The 19,927-nt window shown below is 38.8% G+C and overlaps 1 protein-coding gene and 1 long non-coding RNA gene across 9 annotated transcripts in view; one reads left to right on the forward strand and one right to left on the reverse strand.

Moving 5' to 3' along the window:
- LOC129120822 (uncharacterized) overlaps positions 1-19,927 on the forward strand; it is a 30,699-nt gene that overhangs the window by 10,435 nt on the left and 337 nt on the right. Inside the window, exons 2-4 of one of the 4 annotated variants that reach the window (XR_013182121.1) lie at positions 213-319; positions 13,144-13,265; positions 14,279-19,492. This is a non-coding gene — a long non-coding RNA (uncharacterized LOC129120822). Of the gene's footprint in view, positions 1-212; positions 320-12,500; positions 13,266-14,278; positions 19,493-19,927 lie in introns of those variants that run through there. The other 3 variants (XR_013182120.1, XR_013182119.1, XR_013182118.1) reach the window with 3 other exon arrangements.
- SLAIN2 (SLAIN motif family member 2) overlaps positions 5,245-19,927 on the reverse strand; it is a 34,399-nt gene continuing 19,716 nt past the window's right edge. Inside the window, exons 6-9 of one of the 5 annotated variants that reach the window (XM_054633584.2) lie at positions 19,272-19,409; positions 14,267-14,344; positions 9,593-9,902; positions 5,245-7,890 (exon numbers count right to left, since the gene is read on the reverse strand). In XM_054633584.2, the coding sequence (XP_054489559.1) occupies positions 7,824-7,890; positions 9,593-9,902; positions 14,267-14,344; positions 19,272-19,409 (593 nt within the window). In that variant the 3' untranslated portion in view covers positions 5,245-7,823. Of the gene's footprint in view, positions 7,891-9,592; positions 9,903-12,393; positions 12,516-14,266; positions 14,345-17,441; positions 17,501-19,271; positions 19,410-19,927 lie in introns of those variants that run through there. The other 4 variants (XM_077177559.1, XM_054633585.2, XM_077177560.1 and 1 more) reach the window with 4 other exon arrangements.

Below are 19,927 nucleotides of genomic sequence, written 5' to 3' on the forward strand. Positions count from 1 at the left end.
CTACATGCTTGCAGCCTTCTGATGTGGGTTGATGTTACTTTGTATGGGCAGACACTTGAAGCCTTCTGCTGTGGTTGGGTGTTGCTGTGTATGGGTTGAAGCTTTCTGACATTGTATGATGTGCTCTGTGTATCGTGGCCGTCTCAGCTGCCACGTGTGCGGTGGCATGTGCTGCAACAGTTAATGGAATTTTCCATTTCTTCCACTGACAGTGGGCCTCTGGGCAGGAGAGCTGGCACTGGTGGCTGGATGCAGGCACCTGCAGAGAATTGTATTTCGGTCCCCTGGGTAAATTTTCACATGGGTATAAATTGCAAAGGTGAGAAGTCCACCATATATCAAATCCCTCTGTTCTGCTCTGGTAAAGGTAGCCTGAATTTGCCAGATTTTATTAGAGCCTTGTGTTGCCAAAAGTTGCTTTATTGCTGAGGAAGACTGAGCTGCGCTTGAGTGCTTTATGAGCTTCATGATTTTAAGCAAGTCCCTTTAATATTTCTCCAGTATGTTTGTGTATGTGGGCCCCACCATTCATGCTGAGCCTGTGTGAATGGCAGCATCAATAGTCACTAAATCTTTGTTGATGTTCTTTTAAAGGGAGAATAAAAATCCCTGGACTCTGACATTTACAATAGGAATTATCTGCTCTCTGACATTTGAGCTCATAAACTGAGGTCAACCAAATTTCTGTTCTTAACTTACCCTGCTGTATCAGACCAGATATGAACTGACTGGCTGTCCCTTTCTCTAAAGAGCAGCCACCTGCCCCTTGCTCCCAGCACGTGAGTCAGGAAGCCTGGGAGTCCTTTCAGTGATGATGGACTGAGCCTCAAGGAAATAGATGAGCAGAGCAGGGAACTGGCTGAGGGTATTCTATAGCCCACTCTTGCACCATAACAGATTATTTCCTTGAGTCCACAGGCATTCAGGAGGTCTGTGTGCACTGACTCAGCAGTGCTGGCCAGGCAGCAGCCGTGCCGGGTGTTATCAGTGGCTGCTATGGCAGCGCAGCCGCTCCCTCGGGGGAATTTCGGGCGGTGCCGTGACCCTGCTGCAGGTGCTGCGTGTGCAGGCAGGGGCGTCCCGTGGCTCGGGAGCTGCCCGTTCTGCCAGCAAGGCTGGCCCCGCATGGAGGGGGATGCTCCGGGCTCTTTCCTGAGGCTGTGTGATGGTGGTGGCATCACACTGCTGTCTCTGACGTGCAGGCATGGTTTTAAAGGGATGAGAATCAGGACGAGGTTTTCATGGCTCCTTTAAAGACCGGTCCCTTGAAGCGGCATTAACAGTGGTTTTCTGTGTCTGCATTAGCCTGGTGGGGAACAGATGAACAGAAACAATACAAGCCTGCCCTGGGCGCAGTAGTTGGGTGAATTAATGTAGGGGTAAATGGATCACTGTGGAGCTCAGAAATACAAGGCTGAGGCAGGAGCTGAGGCAGAGCATGAAAAGGAGAGGGTTTGCCTGATCTCCCTCTTTTCTTTTTCTTTGAGAAGGGACTCAAAATGGTAGCAAGTGCTTCAATGAAGTTTTTATTTTTAGAGGCGGAGAGTAACACAGATACAATTAATGTGGCACAATACTCTGTCCTGTCCATCATTAAGACAAACAGCTTTGAACAAGAACACTTACTGTTTTTAATTTGGCATGTATTGGGTTCAGTAAGCCAGGAGCACATTGGCCTTACCTTCTGCTCTGAACAGGAACCAAACTTGTTGTAGCCCAGAGCTTGGTCCAGCATGACTTTCTCCTGGTAGCATTTTGGCACTCGTGTGCAGCACAGACCAGCAGCAGCTGTACAATTTGCACAGCAGTGTTAACCCTGCTGAGTGAAAGGCAGGTAAGGATCAGTGGCATAACTAAGCTTTGGAATGGGTTGTGCAGTTTTGTTTGCTGATGATCTCTAAAGGGAGCAGCTTAGGAAGAGTGCTGTAAGAGAAATGGAGGAGACTGCTGGGGGTTACAGTGCAGTGATACTGGTGTTAGAGCAGGGCCCCCTGTCCAACCCAGCAGCTGATGTGTCAGTGCCCAAGGCAGGTGCCTGGAAAGAGCAGGAGACGGGAAGGCCCAGCATGCTGGCCCTGTACCCTGACCACTCTTCCATCACACCCCAGCTATTTCCTGATCACATTTGTGGCTTTAAGCAGCCAAGGCCACAGAGTCCCAGGTCAAGTCACTGATGACCTACTCCCACATTTAATAAGGACCTTTTTCTCTTGGGCAGGGCAGAGGTGGGAAACAATGCAGAACAGAAGTGTCTTTATTCACCTTCCTGTTACTATGTAGAGAGTTTCCATGAAAAAAATCCTACCTTGCTACTGGAGGAGAGTGGAGGTAGCTGGTATGAGGCTTCCAGAGATCATGTGCTGGGTGGGGGAGCTGTAGTTTGTCTGACATTAGTCCAAGCTGTTTGCACTAGTGAGGTTTTTAATCAGCCTGTCATAGCAGGGCTGTGAAAGGTTGCAATTTTCCAAGTCCCAAGAAAATAATGGCAAAGAGAATGGAAAATAATATATAGCCTTTATTCTGTGCATTGTGCATGATAACCAGCAGCTGAGTGGCACTGGGAACCACAAAGTCACCTTCTCAGTAAGGCAGATCCCACTCACCCCAAAAGGTGTTTTGACTTGAGTCTCCCATACTGTAGTGCCAAGGGAAGCAAGCTTTCAGGGGTAAACTAAAAACAGCAAGGAGGGGAGAACATGCTGGGGGAGAAGGCATCACATGCCACTGGCTTTTAAACTTTACTGTTGTTAGTTATTAAAACTATTATTTACTGTATTTACTGATTAAGTTACTAAAGCTATTTTCAAAAGAAAATGGATTTACATTATTCTTGTTGCTTTCAGGGCAACAAAGCTAGTGAACAGTCTGGAGCACAAGTTCAAGTTGTTGTGTTCTAGTTTTAGCACAAGGAGCAGCTCAGGGAGCTGGGGTGTTTAGCCTGGAGAAAAGGAGGCTCAGGAGAGACCTTATCCCTGTCTACAACTGCCTGAGAGGAGGTTGTAGTCAGGTGGGGATTGGCCTCTTCTCTCAGTCAGTTAGTGACAAGAGGACATGGCCCAGCTGTGCCAGGGGAGGTTGCATTTGGACATAGAATTTTCTACAGAAAGGGTGGTTAGACATTGGAATGCACTGCCCAGGGAGGTGGTGGAGTCACCATCCCTGAAGGTGTTGAAGGAAAGACTGGACATGGCACTTGGTTGGTTGGATTTGATGATTTCGGAGGGCTTTTCCAACCATGTGATTCTCTGCTTATGCTGCTGCTGATGGAAGCTCAGGTTACAATGTATCTTCTTTTGTTTAGTCTGATGTATCTTTATACAGTATACTTTTGTCCCCTGAGAGTGCCACATTGCATAGAGATCTCAGGCATTCCAGTTTTCAAATCTAGTAGGTTTTTTAAAATTCAGATTGTAACAGGTTGATGATGCACCAAGTTAAAAAATGACTTTGCTGGTAAAAAGTAATTTTTGCTACCTATTCCTTTAAATAAATGTTGAAGAGCTACAAATCAGCTTAATCACTACAGTTGCATTTTGTGTCCTTCTAAGTGCTTAACGTGGTCCCAGCAGAATTTATCATTTAGTGCAAAGAGGACAATAACACAAGTCTGTGTGGTATCATAGCTGAAAACAGTTGTAAAAAAATCTTGTGGAGAGTGAGTCAGGTGGAGTTTGCTCCTTTAACTCTTAGAGCCAAAAGCCCCTTCTTCACGGGGCAGTTGCGTGTAAAACACGGGTGCTCCCGAGAGCAGCCGAATGCCAGCCCCACCTTCCTGAGGCGTACAGTGAGTACAGACAGGCTGCCTGTAGGTGTCAGACTCGGACTGCACACGGCATAAATGCCAGTCAGGACCAGGTGGGCCTTCTGGTTTGTTTCTTAAATCAAAGCAACCTCAATGTTGTCTGTTTTAGTTAAAAAATAAACATTAAATCTAAAGTTTGTTCTGTTCCAATCAAAAGAGGGAGACCAATCAAAAGAGGGAGAACTGCAGACAATACTACTGTTTCAATGCAAATAATTCTGAGAAACAAAAAAGGTAAGTTTTAAATTATTGAATTGTGCATTCTGCAGCCATCTCAAGACCATCAGCATATGCATTTTCAGCCTTCTGCCTCCTTATATGTTCATAAATTTTTTTCCTTCACCACTGCAATTGGGCTGCCAGAGGGGAACACACATGAAATGTAAGAGGACCCAAAGGAGCTGTCACACTTTCCCTCAGAATGAGAACTGAGAAAAATACTATTTCTAATCCTCAGTCTTGCAATATGGTGATGATACTAATTATAAACAACAGTTTAAAACAGAAGAGTTTGTTACAGAAACCTACTAAAAGAGAAGTGCAAAAGGCTAATAATTACCAGATTTTGACACTGCTCTACTTTCCTGAAGGAATGGGGCAAATGGTACTTGACTGCAGACTAAAAAGTGACAATACCTTTTAGAAGCAGCAGGTCAGAAGCCAGTTCTCCATAAATACGTCAGTTAACTAGGGGGAAACCTCTTAACCTACTGGCTTAATTACAAAATAGGGGACTATACTGGGATAAAGGATTAGTTAGAAGTTTTATAGCTTAAATTCTGTTAAATTTAAGTGCTACTATATAGAATTAAACCTCCCCTTATTAATACCAAGACAAAGATGGTATTCACATTACTATTGAATCCATTGCTTTATAATAAAATGCAGATTACAGAAAAATACCAAGTTCAAAACTAACTTCTTGCTTGTAGGTGAGCCAAAGATGGAGGCATTCATGTAGAAGGTAGATAAAATGTGTACTTATCAGTTCCAAGAGGGCTTAGTAGGTACACTTTTACATGGGTCAATTTTCTGCTAAATGCCAGAATTTTCAAAATTAAAATTTTTTTTCATGTGGTGGTCTGAAGTCCTGGAAAATGGAAAGGAAGGCTTGTATACTTCAAACTGCCCATACAAATCTCTCGGGATGAACATTTAGAATACAGTTTTTCATGTAAATCTGAACTATGCAGGGTCTTTCTGGAACAGAGGCACGAGTCCACCTCTGTCTGTCAGTGAAATCACAGATTTTACCCAAATACAGTGTTGTACTCAGTTCATGAATTACAGTAGGCAGAAACCAATACTGGTAACCTCTAAAAAGAGAATACAATTCCTGAAAAACAACCCAACCAACGAGACAAAAAAACCCCCATAAAATATCCTCTAAATTTCTAAAAGATTTTGAAAACACGTTGTTGTAAAAATAATGATCCAGGAAGTATTTTGTGGTAAGAATATTTTATATTTTTTTTACACTTTTAACACTTACAAAAACATTCAAACACAAAAAAAAAAATTAAATTACTTTGGGAGCAGAATAAATCCTTCTGCCTACACACATACATCAATTCCAAGCTGTTGGCACAAAAAGGAATCCACATTCATAAAACCCTTACTACTATATCAAACATAAGTTAAGTAAATCATAGGCACTATTTTATCAAATCCATATTTCCACAATTCTGCAGTAAATCTCTAAACACAGAGCCCCATGATTTCCTGATATCAATGAACTGGTAATGCACAAAGGCTTTCTAGCAGACAGACAGTCTGTCTTCTCAGGAAGTCATTTGCTGTATTTTGGGGAGAACAGCAGAGAAAAAAATCCTATAAAACTCAAGCTGAATTTACCCAAGCGATGAATTACTTAACTTAAGGAAACGTACACAAGTTTGATGCAGCCATGGCAAAACCCCCAATATTGTCACCTAAACTGACTTTCAAAATTTGTAAGTCAAGTGAAGTCTGATCAAATCCATCAAGTTAAATATTCCCCTTTCTTCAGTGAAGACTGCAGCACTGATTTGTACAATGCTGAAATATTAAAATTCAGGCTTTACTGAGAATGTGCACATTTGATCTAGTCCTGTTTTCTGCTGAACAGTGCTGTGAGATACATCCATTCCCTGTACTTGCAGGTGACTCAAGGCTGCATTAGTGGTATGCAGTGCTCTGTAGTGGTGAAAGGTGGTTTCTGCTGCAATCTGACAATTACAGTATATTTGACACCCTGACTTTGAAGTCTTAGCACAGATCTTGGTCTGGTGTGTGAAATCACCCATCAACCCAGAGCTTGCTTGAGTAGTTTAAGTTGCAAGTTAGTCTCCACTCCTTCCTATTTGGTTTCTTCCAAGTCAAGTAGTATTGAATGGCTTTTCATCCAGGAATATGTTAATGTTGGCCTAAAATTCAAGTGCTAGAATTTCAGGATTAGTTATCCTCTTAGTGGTGGGAGCAAAATACACCAGCAGTCCCAAACTCAGTTACTAATGGGGTTGAAGGCTACCTACCGTCCAAGCTGACTTGTAGTGTTTGTCAATCATTGCACAAAGGATTCACATTCTCTTACTTCATCAACTGTACATCCAAAATATTGAAAAACCTTCAAACAAAATCCCTTCTGCTTAACTAGTCCCACTCAATACAACTTCAGGTACAGATTTTTGTATGATGTCTTCCAAAACAGAAAACAATGGTTCAATGCTAAATATATCAGTTGTTCTGAGCAAAATGTATTAGAGTAAGTCAGAGCCACCAGAGGAGTTTAATAGCTTGTAAACAGACATAGCAGGTTTCATACTCTGTTACCAGTAATGTAAGATACACATATGTAAGGCAAAGTACATATTTAAACACACTTACATGGGCAATATCTTCTGTAAAAATATTTACAATTTAAAATAAACCAATTTAAGAAATGGATGAAAGTAAAAAAATAGGATACAGAAAACTCCCTCATACCATGGAACATCACCTAAATGAATATCATTTGGCATCAAGAGTCAACTCATTTCCTTAAAATTTGTATGTTACAAGTGCATAGTTGTGTTTCCTTCTCCTTAACTATCAGCATTTATAGTTGCTGCAGGCTGCATGTATAGTGGTATGGTATTAGAATAAATCAAAATTATCACTTGCTCTTTCTTCTGCAAGGAAACCTGCTATAAAAAATTTTTCCCCAAATAGCAAGCCATGTGTTAAAAATGTGGCTACAATAATGAAGGCCATCTTTCCTGAGCCAGGAATTTAAAATTAGAAAGATTGTACAACTGATACTAAGCCCTTCTGGCAATCAAATGTAGGAGTAGGTAAAGCCAATAAATCAACATAGGAAAGATGCAATCTATACTATTGCATTGTGTGTGTCTGCTACATTCAAACCTTTTAATGTGACAGAAGTCATGGCTACAACTCCCTGTCCTGCCCAATCCTCCAGAGTAGCTGCTGATTCTTCCTGCACTACTGAAGGACAGATCCAGCCCCAGTTGGGATCTCATACAATTGTTAAAAGCAACGTTTCCCTAGCACTGTAGCAGTCTGCAATCAGAACATGCGCTCTGATTCATGTAGCCTTGTTTCAATAGTACATATTCAGCAATCTTTCTTGCTGAGTTAAAGCAGGTTGAAAATGAAGTTTTGGATGATGTGTGTTGATAGTTATCCTTGCTGTTTTTCAAGATGGGCATTTCTTTGGCATTCATTCATTTTTGCCCCGACATTGGCCACTCTCATAAATGCTCATATTGATAACATTTTTAGCAAGCAATAAAAAAGCCCCCAGAACTGATAGCAATTTAATGTAGAAGTGATTGTATGACCACCAAACATCTGATGTTAGATGTCATTAAAGTGCTGCTTTATAATAATCTCTGCCAGTTTGTGCTAATTAGAGACAGAGAGGTTTGGAATTTTTACAAATTCCAAGAGTCATATCTGAACAGTTTGTTTAATCAAGCTGTCTTTTTGCCTGGTGAGGAAGTATCCATGAGCACTGGAACTCTGCATTAAGCTGTGCAGATCAGTAGCAGCCATCTTTCCAACTCTCATCTTTCACGTTGCCATATGTCTTGGGAGTGGGTAATGATCTAAAATGAAATGAGATTTTTTCAGTTTCATATATAACTGTTCAAGTCTCTATCTACATACATAAGAATTTAAACATTTTATAAATAACTGAAATATACACTTCATTCATTTACTTCTCTGCAATACAGTTTACTTAAGATAATCTTGAGAGTATTTTCCATTTTAGGTTTCATGTGTTGTATCTTCACAACTACCACGCCAGGAAAAACGCTAAATAAATAAACAGACAGAAAACTTATTGCTATTATACTCTGTGAAAATGCAAACTTAATCTGCTTCCACCTAAAATGGGCTGATTTTTCAGTGATGTATATAAACAGGCAAATCCTTGTTTAGAATATAGCATTTTGCTTACATAAAAATCTGACATTCCTAGAAACTTGATTATTGCATTGTGTACAGAGTCTGCATTATAGAGCCATGGAATTGTTTAGGCTGGAAATGACCTGTAAGATCATCAAGTCCTACCATTAACTCAGCTCTGCCAAGGCCACCACAAGACCATGTCTCAAAATGCCACATCTACACATCTTTTAGATATCTCCAGGGATGATAACTCCATCCCTTCCCTGGCCAGCTGTTCCAATGTTTGAGAACCCTTTCGGTGAAGAGATCTCTCCTGATACCCAATCTAAACCTCCTCTGGTGCAAGCTGGGTCTATTTCCCTTTGCCCTATACATGCAAACTTTAAAAAAAAAAATTATTAAGTCAGTTTTAAAAAAGTTTAGTAAGGGAAACACTTTTCTATAAGCTGTGATTTGGACAACCACACTTCACTACTATTAGCAAACTCCTAGCAAAACAATTGCTTTTTATTACACACAGTTCTGTACCGCTGATCAGCGCAGGCTTTAACCACAAAAGTCAGTGCTGTGACAGTCACTTGTCATTCCCCTGCCTAGCACTCACTGCAGAGCAGAACTTTTCCACTGTGCTATTTACCACCATTTTGTCTTTTTTACAGTACTACAGACTAACTGTTTTTCCCTTCTGTTTAAAGAGATTCTTATTTCTCATGGATGACTGCTTCCTTATGTGAGCTTCTACTTAACACCTTCAGTGAAAACTGACATTTACAGTTAATACTCAGTCTCTCTTGCAGTAGTTTTCAAAAAGACACATCAAGCAATGTCTATAGTTGGGTGTTAGCACAGTTATGTTTAAGCTAAAAATTCTGTTTCATCCTGGGGGTTAACTGCAGTGCTTTTTATTTTAAGTTTAGCAAATGCTATAGATGTCTCAGTGCATCTTCCTTCTGGAAGTTTTCAGCTGCCCAAGGAGAGAAACTACTCTCACCATGGTACTGTTGCTTGAGTTATGGAGGCAAGTAGTTCTGACTTCAGAATGCGTGACTCACACAAGTGAATTTTCTCTTGCCAGCTGTATTTTGGTAACTTTTTACCACATGCAGACAAATTCTTGCTGCCTTATCAGCCCAGACTAAGATTTTGTTTACTTAGTTCAGTATCTTCCATTACTGATTTCACTTTCACTCGTTTACTTTCACTCTCTCATTAAAGAACCCTGATCTCTCAGTTTGGATTCAAAACTGTTTTGGAAATACTTCACATGGAGGTCTCCATTTCTGTTCTGAAAACCTTAAGATCAAAATAACAATTGCAAGAAGCAGCAACACAAATACACAGTGAACAAAATTAGTTTTAAAAACTTCAACCTCAGACTGCCTGTCAGAGACTCACCTGCGAACAGGCTGTGCAAGTTTGCTACGAGGCACTGGGATGCCCCCTGTGGAAGGGGCACTGGGTCTGGGCAAGCCACTCCTCATCCCTGCTGGTCTGGTAAGAGTAGTACTGTTAATACTGCTGGCAGGACTGGGCAAGCCTGAGCTCTGGGCTGCGAGGGGCCCTGGTGAAGAACTGCTGTGCGTCAGCTGAGCGGCTTCTGGAGAGGCAGCCAAGCCCGGCCCGTGGGTGCTGAATGCTTTCACCGGCTGCCGCAGGGCCAAGGGAGAAGGTGCCGCGGGCGAGCGGAATTTACTCGAAGAAGGTACTGCAAAATATAGAGGTCACTTTCAGCTTGTGTTACAATATTACTGAAATGAACAACTGGAAATTACTTTATGTGATTGTACAAACAATATGGAATGTATAATGGAATACAGCCAATCAAGCAGCAATGAGAAACAGGAATTCAGATGTCCTCTTTGTCATGTGTTTTTGATATCATAATTCTAATGCCCTCTTTGCTGACTACAAATATTTATTTGGATTTGTAAGTGATCCTAATCAGGCTATAACTGTTGTATCAGTTAAGTCAAAAGAAACAGAGAAGAAGGCTTAAGAAGAAATTTAACTGCTTCAGAAACATGTGAACTTAATTCCCGTCTGTGAAAGAACACGTTGAAGAACACAGTATTCTAGTGTGACACAGGCTTTAAACAGATTCAAAGGCTATTTTAGTCTTCAATGATGAAATTTTGAGCACAGAGCATCTTGGTGTTTCTTTAATGCTGTTCTGTTTAACCACTGAGTTAGAATTCATCTAAAGATATAGTTACATCCCACATTTTCTGGCAGATGGAAAAAAAAAAAAAGATGGGGTTATCTGTCCTGATTTCAGCTGGGATAGAGTTAATTTTCTTCCTAGTAACTGGTATAATGCTGTAGTTTGGATTAAGGATGACATCAGCCAACCTCCAACACCAAAGAGGTTAAGGTGCTGCTTAATGAAACTTAAACCAGACAACTCTTAACAATTTATAGCCTTCCTCTTCTTACAAACATTACCTAAATGATCAGTATAACTAATACCTGTCTCTAGTATTTGTACCTGAGTTAGTATGCAAGGTTTTGTTATCAGTCCTTTCTGGGATATGTTAATAAGACAGAATATTCAACAGTCCTTTGATAATGCCAAACCTTAAGCATAATTCTTCACAAGTATGAGGAATATTTACAAATTATGCATAACTTATCACTGAATAGAATACTTAAATGAACTCATCATCTTAGTAATGGAATGAAATTTCACCAGCTTTTCGAAATGATTAGAGTGAGTCAGTAAGAGTCAACACAGGATGATCAAATCAATCACGTAACAAAAGCATGTTTACATCTAGTAAATCTGCATTAACTATACTTTCTTCTACTAAATAATTGTTTTATACTGAGACCAAAGTTGCATCGTTTTTGACAGATGTTGTGCATAAAGAAGCTGGTCCTTAACACAGCTTTTATTATAATTTTCAAGGTAGATCCAGTAAGAACACGAGGAGTGAGAAAGGAGACAGGTAATGCAGGAATGCAGCATCCCAAATGGGGTACAGAAGAACTGGTAATTTTGAGATTGTATTCTGAAGCTGTTTCTTATAGGGGATGTCTAGGAAGATTAATATGTACCTCATTAGAGATGTGAATTGGATTTGATTTCTTTCTGGATTACCCAAGGGGACCTTTCCCCTGACAGCAATATCAAACACAGCATGAAGCCGCTCATGGGAAAAGCTGACAAGAAAAGGTGACAGAGAGGTCAAAACCACATGACAGTTGCTAAGTGGCAGGGAGATTAAGTAAAAAACCTTAAAATAAAAGCTGGCATGAAGCCAGAGTATGGATTAAGGAAAGCATTACCAACGGAATGACTGGACAAGAAGAGCATCCAAGTGCTCCTAGGACTAAGATAGATTATATGTAAGTTTTTAAAACGTGACATCGCCTGTTAACATCGATGCAATCAAATCTGCAGAATTTCCAAGTGACTCTACAGTGTAAATAGTGGGAGCTTTTATCACTGAACTCCTCATTATAATGCTTGGAACACAAACACAGCACCATGTTAGCAACTACCAACAAAGCAATGCCAGTGTATAAAAACTGAATACAGCTTCAGGCCTCTTACAGGCACAACAGGGAAAAGGTTTTTAGGTAAAGAATACAAGCAACAAAAAGTTGCAACAGAAGTAAGCTTCCAGCATTCCCAGAAGAAGTAAGGATCCAGTAAATTAGTCTTCTCCATCCTCTTTAACTTTCTGCTGGCCATATTTTACCATGCTGCAAACTTGAGCTGTCAATTCATAAAACATTTCCTGTCAGCACAGCATTGCAGACATTGCTGAGAGCTATATTCATTCTTGTGCATAAAGGAATGAATTGTCTTCCAGAGCAGCCCACATGATGCAGTCTGGCAAACTGCCTAATAGTTCTGTTCTACAGATAAAGAATTTGGTCTCAGAGCAGTTTTTGATATTCATTATAGTCAGTTTGGTCTATCTGTAAGACAGGATCACAAAGACTGAGGTACTGCCTCACAGACTATTTGGTAACTGCATAACCATGTATAGTATTTAGCTGATCCATGTTCAACAAAAACGTGTAAACATGTAAGTGTAGTGCTTAATAACTTTACACAACTCGGTCTCTCCTTATAAAGTAAACTAGAAACAGCTACAATTAAAACATCTGGCAGCCAAAAAAAAAAAGAAAAAGAAAAAAAAGAAAAAAATTAAAAGGCATGGTGCAGTTATGATATTTAGATGTCCTACCCTCTCTGGACTCTGTCCTGGATTGTGGGCAGGGAGCACGAGATCTCCATGTGGCAAAGTAGGGTGCTGTGAAGCTGCAAACTTATTTGGCTTGCACTCCAAGGCCAGCTGCTGCACACCAACTTGAAAACAGATTAAATTCTAATGCAGTTGTTAAACCACAACCATTATGATGAGATGAATCACCCCAATATGAAAGAACAGATGAGGTATAACTATTGGAATCAATAAACTGATCTGTCATCTCAGTACAGGAAAGAAGTGGACCTGTTGGAGCAGGTACAGAGCATGGATGAGTATCTCTCCTCTATCTGGAGAGAGGTGGAGGTCTTCAGCCTGGAGAAGAGAAGGTGCTGGGGAGATGTTACCACAAAGTGGTAAAAAAAAGCCAACATGTGTGTGAAAGGTGTCAAGCTACGTAATGAACAGTATTTTAAGAAGGTAAAATCAATTGTTGCTCAGCTGTTAATTTCTCTGCTTCATTACTATTAAATACTTCTATACTCATGAGGATCTCAGATCAGAAGAAAGAAAACCAACACATTAAGGACTATAAAATAGCAAATAACTGAAAAAGACAAAGCAAGTAACTGAAAGGGTCCTCATTTGCAGTAAGGAATGACAACAGCTATAAACTGGAATATATAACTGGCAGCGCAATGTGCTCTGTTCCTCATTCTCTAAGGTTTAATAAATTTTTACAAATTATATAAACTCAAAGAAAAGCTGATTTTCTGTACATTCCTACAGGCTCAGACCAGGCCACTGACCTAATAAGTGTTCCAGACAGCCAGAGGAGGGCATGGCCAACTGGAAAGAAAGCAAAGAAAGCTCTGCAGAGGAATAGCAATGCACTGTGAGAACTTTATCTGGTACGAAGTATGAAAACTGTTAGAAGACTTCCTCTTAAGACATGTGAATTTGTTTCACAGGCCTCATACTCTGCTAAAACTTTCTGCATGGTATGAAGATGACTCTAAGGAGTTGGCATTGTTAAAGCCCCAAGAGAAACACGTACATTCTGTCAGCCCCTCATGTCTGCACCAGTGACTCTCACAACACTCTAAGGATTCTAGCATCTACAAGCTTATGAATTAGTCTCAAGTGTAGTATGAATTTTAAATTGAGATCTTCTTGATTGTAATAGACAACAGACCAACTATGCTTAAAACCAAAATCATTGTTTACCTTAACTGTGAAATTGAGGCAGTGTCACATACAAGGCTGCCAGAGCCGATTAAAAATCAGATAAAACTGTCTAATTGTATTAGAGACTCGATATTTCATTGTATTAAAAAAAAGTCAAGTTCAACCATTAGCAAACTGGAATATTATATACAAGAGTCTCTAATTCCTTGAGTCAACAAACCTTAATTCATCTGTGTTGGGATTAACCTTCTGGTTTTGAGAGGAAAAGAGAAAGCACAAGTACATGCAAAATAAGTTGATAGTCTACACTCATCTTCCCAAAGATAAATTTGTTAGCTTTTGTTCCCAGCACAAAGGATTGTATGAGTATTTTTACAACTTCTGTTTTAAAAACTGTATTTTGCCATTTAAAGAATTCCTATACAAATGCAGCCCTAGTGAATATGTATTTAGGAGTCCACTTTTCTAATCCCTATTTCCTGATTAATGTTAGAAAGTCACTGTTCCTTGGATTTTTATCTCAAAATTCAATCTCCTATATAACACAGAGTTTATTTTCAATATTTAGACCAAGAAGTTAACTTTCATACAGCAAGGACCACTTGGTTAATCTCTACAGTAATTGCAAGAGCAAGTTTATTAATCTAGAACATGTGAGATTTAATGCAGGCGAACCATTATCTGAGATTTGCTGGAGCTTGATAAGAGGTTGTAAGTTAATTACCTCCTTTTGTAGATGGAGTTTGAAGAAACTGTTTGGTTTTGAAGGCAGCACGAGGCAAATTTTTCTGCCTTTGCAGAGCTGTTGAAAGACAAGAAGTGTTATATTTGTCTAAGAAGATAAGAAAACTAAATTCACTGGGAATTTCAGAATTGTATCCACTTGTGAAGCATCAAGAAACTGTGAGTAAAACACTCAAAAAGCTGTTATGACTCTGGAAGTGATGGAGTTTTGTGAATGGTGCTTGCTCTTAATGGCAAAGAGTTGCAGAGGAGTGTGTCAGAAATTTTGCAGTGCAAAATGCGCAGATTTGGTAAGAGTAAAGCTTCTTGCAGGGCAAAAAGCCCAGAAATGCAAAACAAAAATTAAAACACCAAAGGGAGAACAAGCCACCTAGCACACATGCTACAGCAATATGAGAGCAAGATTAGATACAGATGAAAATTAAACTGTTGTATTTGACCTAGCAAGACTAAATTTTTAATTTTAGAAGTGTTTTCAAAAAAATATTCTAATACTATACAAAAGCATAAATCTTTGTCTAATATGATCATCATATAAACAAATTGTATTCTTCAGTTATGGAGACTTAAGCCTTCTTGAGAGATGTCTTTTTTCTCTCCTCTTCAAAAGGTATGCAAGAGGACTTAAGCTTAAAATGAAGACTTAACACTAAGATTTATCAACTGCCAGCATGTACCCAGCATGATGGAAATTGGTTTTTATTGCTCCTTTTCTCCCTCATCCTGCCTTTTGTCTAGTAACACTCAAGGGCTGGTGCTGCCTTGAAATGACCTCACTACCTACCAGTTACCAAGAGAGAAGCCAATATTCCGAGAGCTGCAGAATCTTGGCATGGAGAGAATTACTTATTGCCAGAAGGAATGCACTGACTCAGCCTATTTCCATCACAGCACATTTAAGGGGGAGAAGGAGGAAAGTAGTCAATGAAATAAAGCTTTGACTACACAGAGACTTCATAAAATGATAATGTATGAATAAACATCTCTGCTTATCTCAGTGTATGAAGTTTTATAGCAGCATAAAACTGATTGCACTAGCAAGGCTTATTTCCATAGTGAGAAGGAAGAAAGATGGGGGAACAGCTGTGCAAAAAGATCCTGACCCTGACTAAGGAATAATATCCCATCACCAATTACTGAATATCACTATAAAGAAGGTGGGGGGGAATAATTTGAATCCTAATATTAGTTAATCCTTTTGATAGCATATAATGATTACTATCACCTTTCCTATGCTTCAGTCAGTGCAAAATACACAGTATTTTATGAACTATAAAAAATTCATCATATGTTTTAACATCATGCTGAAATTATGACTAGGCAGGCTACTCAATTTAGTCTTAATAACTAACTAAAACTGTCATGTTCAACAAACAGCAAAAAGGAATTAGATTGTTCATAAACAGTAAAATTCTGCCTGTGCCTACTTGTAATAGAAACATTATTCCTTCTACCAACTAGAATCTAATGCAAAATAGCCTGTGGCAATATGTAATTCTTACTCAACTGGCACATAGTCTTCCTAGAAACTTTTTTTAAAGCATACATGTGAACAGCCAATTAAGTACAGTATGGTCTCTAAATATGAGCACAATTCCTAGAAATTTACTGAGGCAGACCACTAGGCAGACTGCTTCAGTCCTCAAGTATTCCACTTTATTAAATATTTTCTACAGAATCACTGTTTTTGTTATACCACACAAAATGAAGAAAAGCTTCTTTCTTCATATTTTGAATTTGTTTTGTCCTAATCCACTCAGATTTCAATATGTTACTGCACATGGCACTTTCTTCCCCCATCATTATTCACACTTCTTGCAAGTCAGAGAGATGGGATGATATGGAAAGGATTTTTAAATACGCATATATCAAATTCCTTCCTTCTCAATGGAGACTCTAGGAAATAGACACTCAATAGCAAAACATTTCTGTGCACTGAAACACTGAACAGAGCTTAGGCAGTACAATCTGAGCAATGCTGAGCAAACATGCAGTTTGAGATAAGCGCCCAATGCATGTTTATCCACACCACTTGCTGCTCTTGAAGTGCTCTCTGTGTGCTGTGACATTCCCGGTCACAGCTGCTGCGTGCTGAACTCATCTAGTTACATTTACTTCTGATCAACTAACTGGACTACTTGGTCTCTTCAAAACTTACTCTTCCTCCTTTTACTCTGAACATGCCAAGCAGTTGGATCTTGGCAAGCAGACAAGTCACTTTACTGATAGTTTGAATCTACAGCTTGAGAAAGTTTTGTATTTAGCTCTTTTTAAAAGCATCCATGTGCTCATAGTGCCACTAAGTACAAAAGCATCACACAGAATTCAAAAGCAGGTAGCTCCCATGTGGAAGTCACCCTACCATTTCTAGAGCTTTGTACAATCTATGTGGTACAGGACCCAAACACAAAGATTTCCCATCACTAACACTTTAGACAATACCTATTCCTTGGGGAACACACATATTACCATATCTTCTAGTTATTTACTAGCTTTCATATTTAAAAAAAAAGTACTTTCTGCAGAATGGCACGGAGAATCAGATGTAAATGAAGAATCAAATTGTTAAAATTGCTATTTAATTCAGTCTCTCTTCAAAACCAATTTGGATTGTTCACCACACTGCAGCTAAAAGTTAAAAGGCCTATGTTTTCATGTTTACAGTTGTACCTCTGAACACATCACATGTGTCTTCCCTCTCTTCTGTAAGCAAGCAAATACAATTTGGCTATAAAACTGTAAGAGGAATTGTCATTTCAGAAACTTACTGGATTCCTAGCTCATTTTTTGAATGCCATAGCAACCATAGCAAGTTCAGTATTGCAGCCACAGCAAATGTGCAAGTAAATTATGAACCGCAAATCTTTGACAAGGAGCAAAGTAGTGACCTCGGGTGGCAAGCCAGCATCCTCGCAAAGGTAAGCTCATGCAAGACTAGCAGCTGTATGAGGAAGCTTCAAATCCCAAGACCCAGAAATCATTGCCAAGGGGAAAACAAAAATTTGCTGCAATTTAACAGTGCTTTGTGCAAAGTGACAAAATATAAAACCAATAAAACAAAAAGTATACAATAAAAGGACACAATTCTGGAAATCTTTCTACAATGTACAGTTTTGCAGAAAATTTTTTAATCCAGACTAAGCAAAGATACTTACTCATCGACTTCACACACAAACCGTTATACGATTGTCAATAGCAAGACTCTGACAAACATCTGTAAGAGCAGGGAAACTGTAAAAGCTAGAAATCTGGCCTTTATTAATGATATTTAACTTACATTTAAATGTAAGTTGGTCTAGTGTGGTTCACATTTGGGGAAATTGTCTATGAAAGAAAAGCAAATTTACCTAAGTAATTCTTAATGCATCCACAAGTTGAAAAAATGAAATATAAACACAATCAGACCACTTTGGTTCCTGCAATGAAGTAACTGACTAAATATTGAATACTGAGTCTTCTGTTGTCTGATCTTTCCAGAAAGTTTAACCATGAATATACTTTTAATTCTGGAAATAACCTTCTAGCTAAGTTGCTCTCTATGCTCTTCCCTTTCCAGTTCACTCAATTCTAAAGCACCAAATGACATCTGTAGAGATTTTTACTAAAAATATTTTTTCATTAAATTTATTTCAGCTCATTTTGATAATTCTTCCTATCACTGAAATAACACAGCTGTAGACCAGCTGCCCAACTGCTCTGAGTGCTTTATACTTTGATAAGGCTGCCAAACAGGTAACAGTTGTGCATTTGAACTACACAAATGTCCTTTTAGCTTGAAATCCCACCTTCTGAGTGTCTGCCAAAGGTGGAAGAAGAGGCCAAGGTGGAAGGATGCTGGAGTAACTTATATGAATAATGGTAAAGTCACACTAACTTCTGTCTACTGCAGTATCACACACCTGGGACTGACTGTCCACAGAATCCTTACATCTGCTCTTAGTCTGTACAAAGATGGAAACCTTGGAGTCTTTGGCTTGGTCTCTATTCCTTATGCTGTATTTAACTGTACTTGGTAGCTTTAACACATTGTTTTGAAAGTTTTAAGACAACCAACTAGGTATGCCACTATGGCTTCACTGTTCTATAGGTAAAATACCCCTAGTTAAATTCACAAACATTATTTTTACATTTCCAAATATTTAGTTTGCTGATGAACCTTTATCACAGAATTTTTACAGTTCAAAGCTCTTCACATAAAAATATTCATAATGTGTTCTTTCCTTGAAAATGTCACACAAGGTTATTAAATTCAGAAACTTGTTTTAAAAGAAATGGTCAGGAAACATTTAAACAACAGGAACTGGCAATATTGACATATAAAGAAACACTGAATATTTAATTTTCATTTGCTTTGGCTTCTTTAAGGTCACCATTTTCAAGAGATTTGTGAGGATAGCAGTATTTTCATATCAGCAGTTAACTTTTGGAGAAACTAGGAAAGCAATGGGAATCCAGCAATGGGCTAATATGTTTTATGAGACACAGGTTCATCCAAACCTTTTTTAGGAAGTAACTAACACTTAAAGTAAATAAAATTGCCAACTGGATATATAACCCATATGCCCAGAAAAAAAAAAAAAAAAAGAAAGAAAGAAACAAACTGCAGAACTGCAGACATGAGTTAACTTAAAGGGCTAAACTGAAATTAACACTTTCAGGTCATGTTTCACTAGTTAAAAAAAGCAATAAACATCATCTAGCCCAGAAAGAAAAGCTTTGGACATGCCCAAATACTGTACTTATAATTCTTCATATTACTTCTACATATACTTCTGGGAAACTATGAATGACACCTTAATAAGAAACCAGACTTCGACTATTTTGCGAACCATAAAAACAGATTCACCAAAATCTGATTACAAATCAAGATTAGCATCCCTAGTGTGGCATGCAATGTTCTGCTTTGCCCTGAGACTGGGAAAAGACAGCTGAATACCATCACTTAACTCTGAAATTCACACTGAACTACTACTAAAGGTACTTACTGGCTGAGGCTTGAGGTTGAATGCGAGGTATTCCTCCATTTGGCACTTGGAAATTTGAGTCACTTCTGCTGTTTTTCACAGACTCTGCTTGGATGTTGGAAGTCCTGGACAAGTTTGGAAGACTACGCCTTAGCTTTTCTGTATGAAATAATACAAAGACACAACATGTAATCTGATGCTGGACAAAGGTCAGGTTGTGAACCTGTAGCTGAGCCCCAAATGTAAGTGAAACAAAGTGTTAGCCATATAAAACTACAATTTAAAAGTGTATTTTGCTACATTACTTCTTCTATCACATACAAAATATTTATGTATCTAAAGAGTAAGAATGTCTATTTCTCACCTATGGTGAAAAAAGTCAAGCATATTGTGTTTTGAAATTGAAACATATCTGGATTGTGATTCTCTGGGTTTTATGGTAGTATTATCAAAGCTGAACAGACAAACCTAATTTGCAGTTTTGCACAGTTTTCAAATTATTTACTTACAAGGTTATTTGTAACAAAATGCTTGCCTGAAGAGTAAAAACAACATAGATGTTTGAGTGAATTTTTGAGACTGCCTTGTCTCATATCAGTCCATTATACAACAAATAACAGAGTCCCACTTGGTAAGGACCTCTTCATACAGAGCATTATTAAAGTGTCCAGTTATGC

The sequence above is a fragment of the Agelaius phoeniceus genome, chromosome 4 (assembly GCF_051311805.1).
Source record: "Agelaius phoeniceus isolate bAgePho1 chromosome 4, bAgePho1.hap1, whole genome shotgun sequence".
Classification (NCBI taxonomy): Eukaryota; Metazoa; Chordata; class Aves; order Passeriformes; family Icteridae; genus Agelaius; species Agelaius phoeniceus.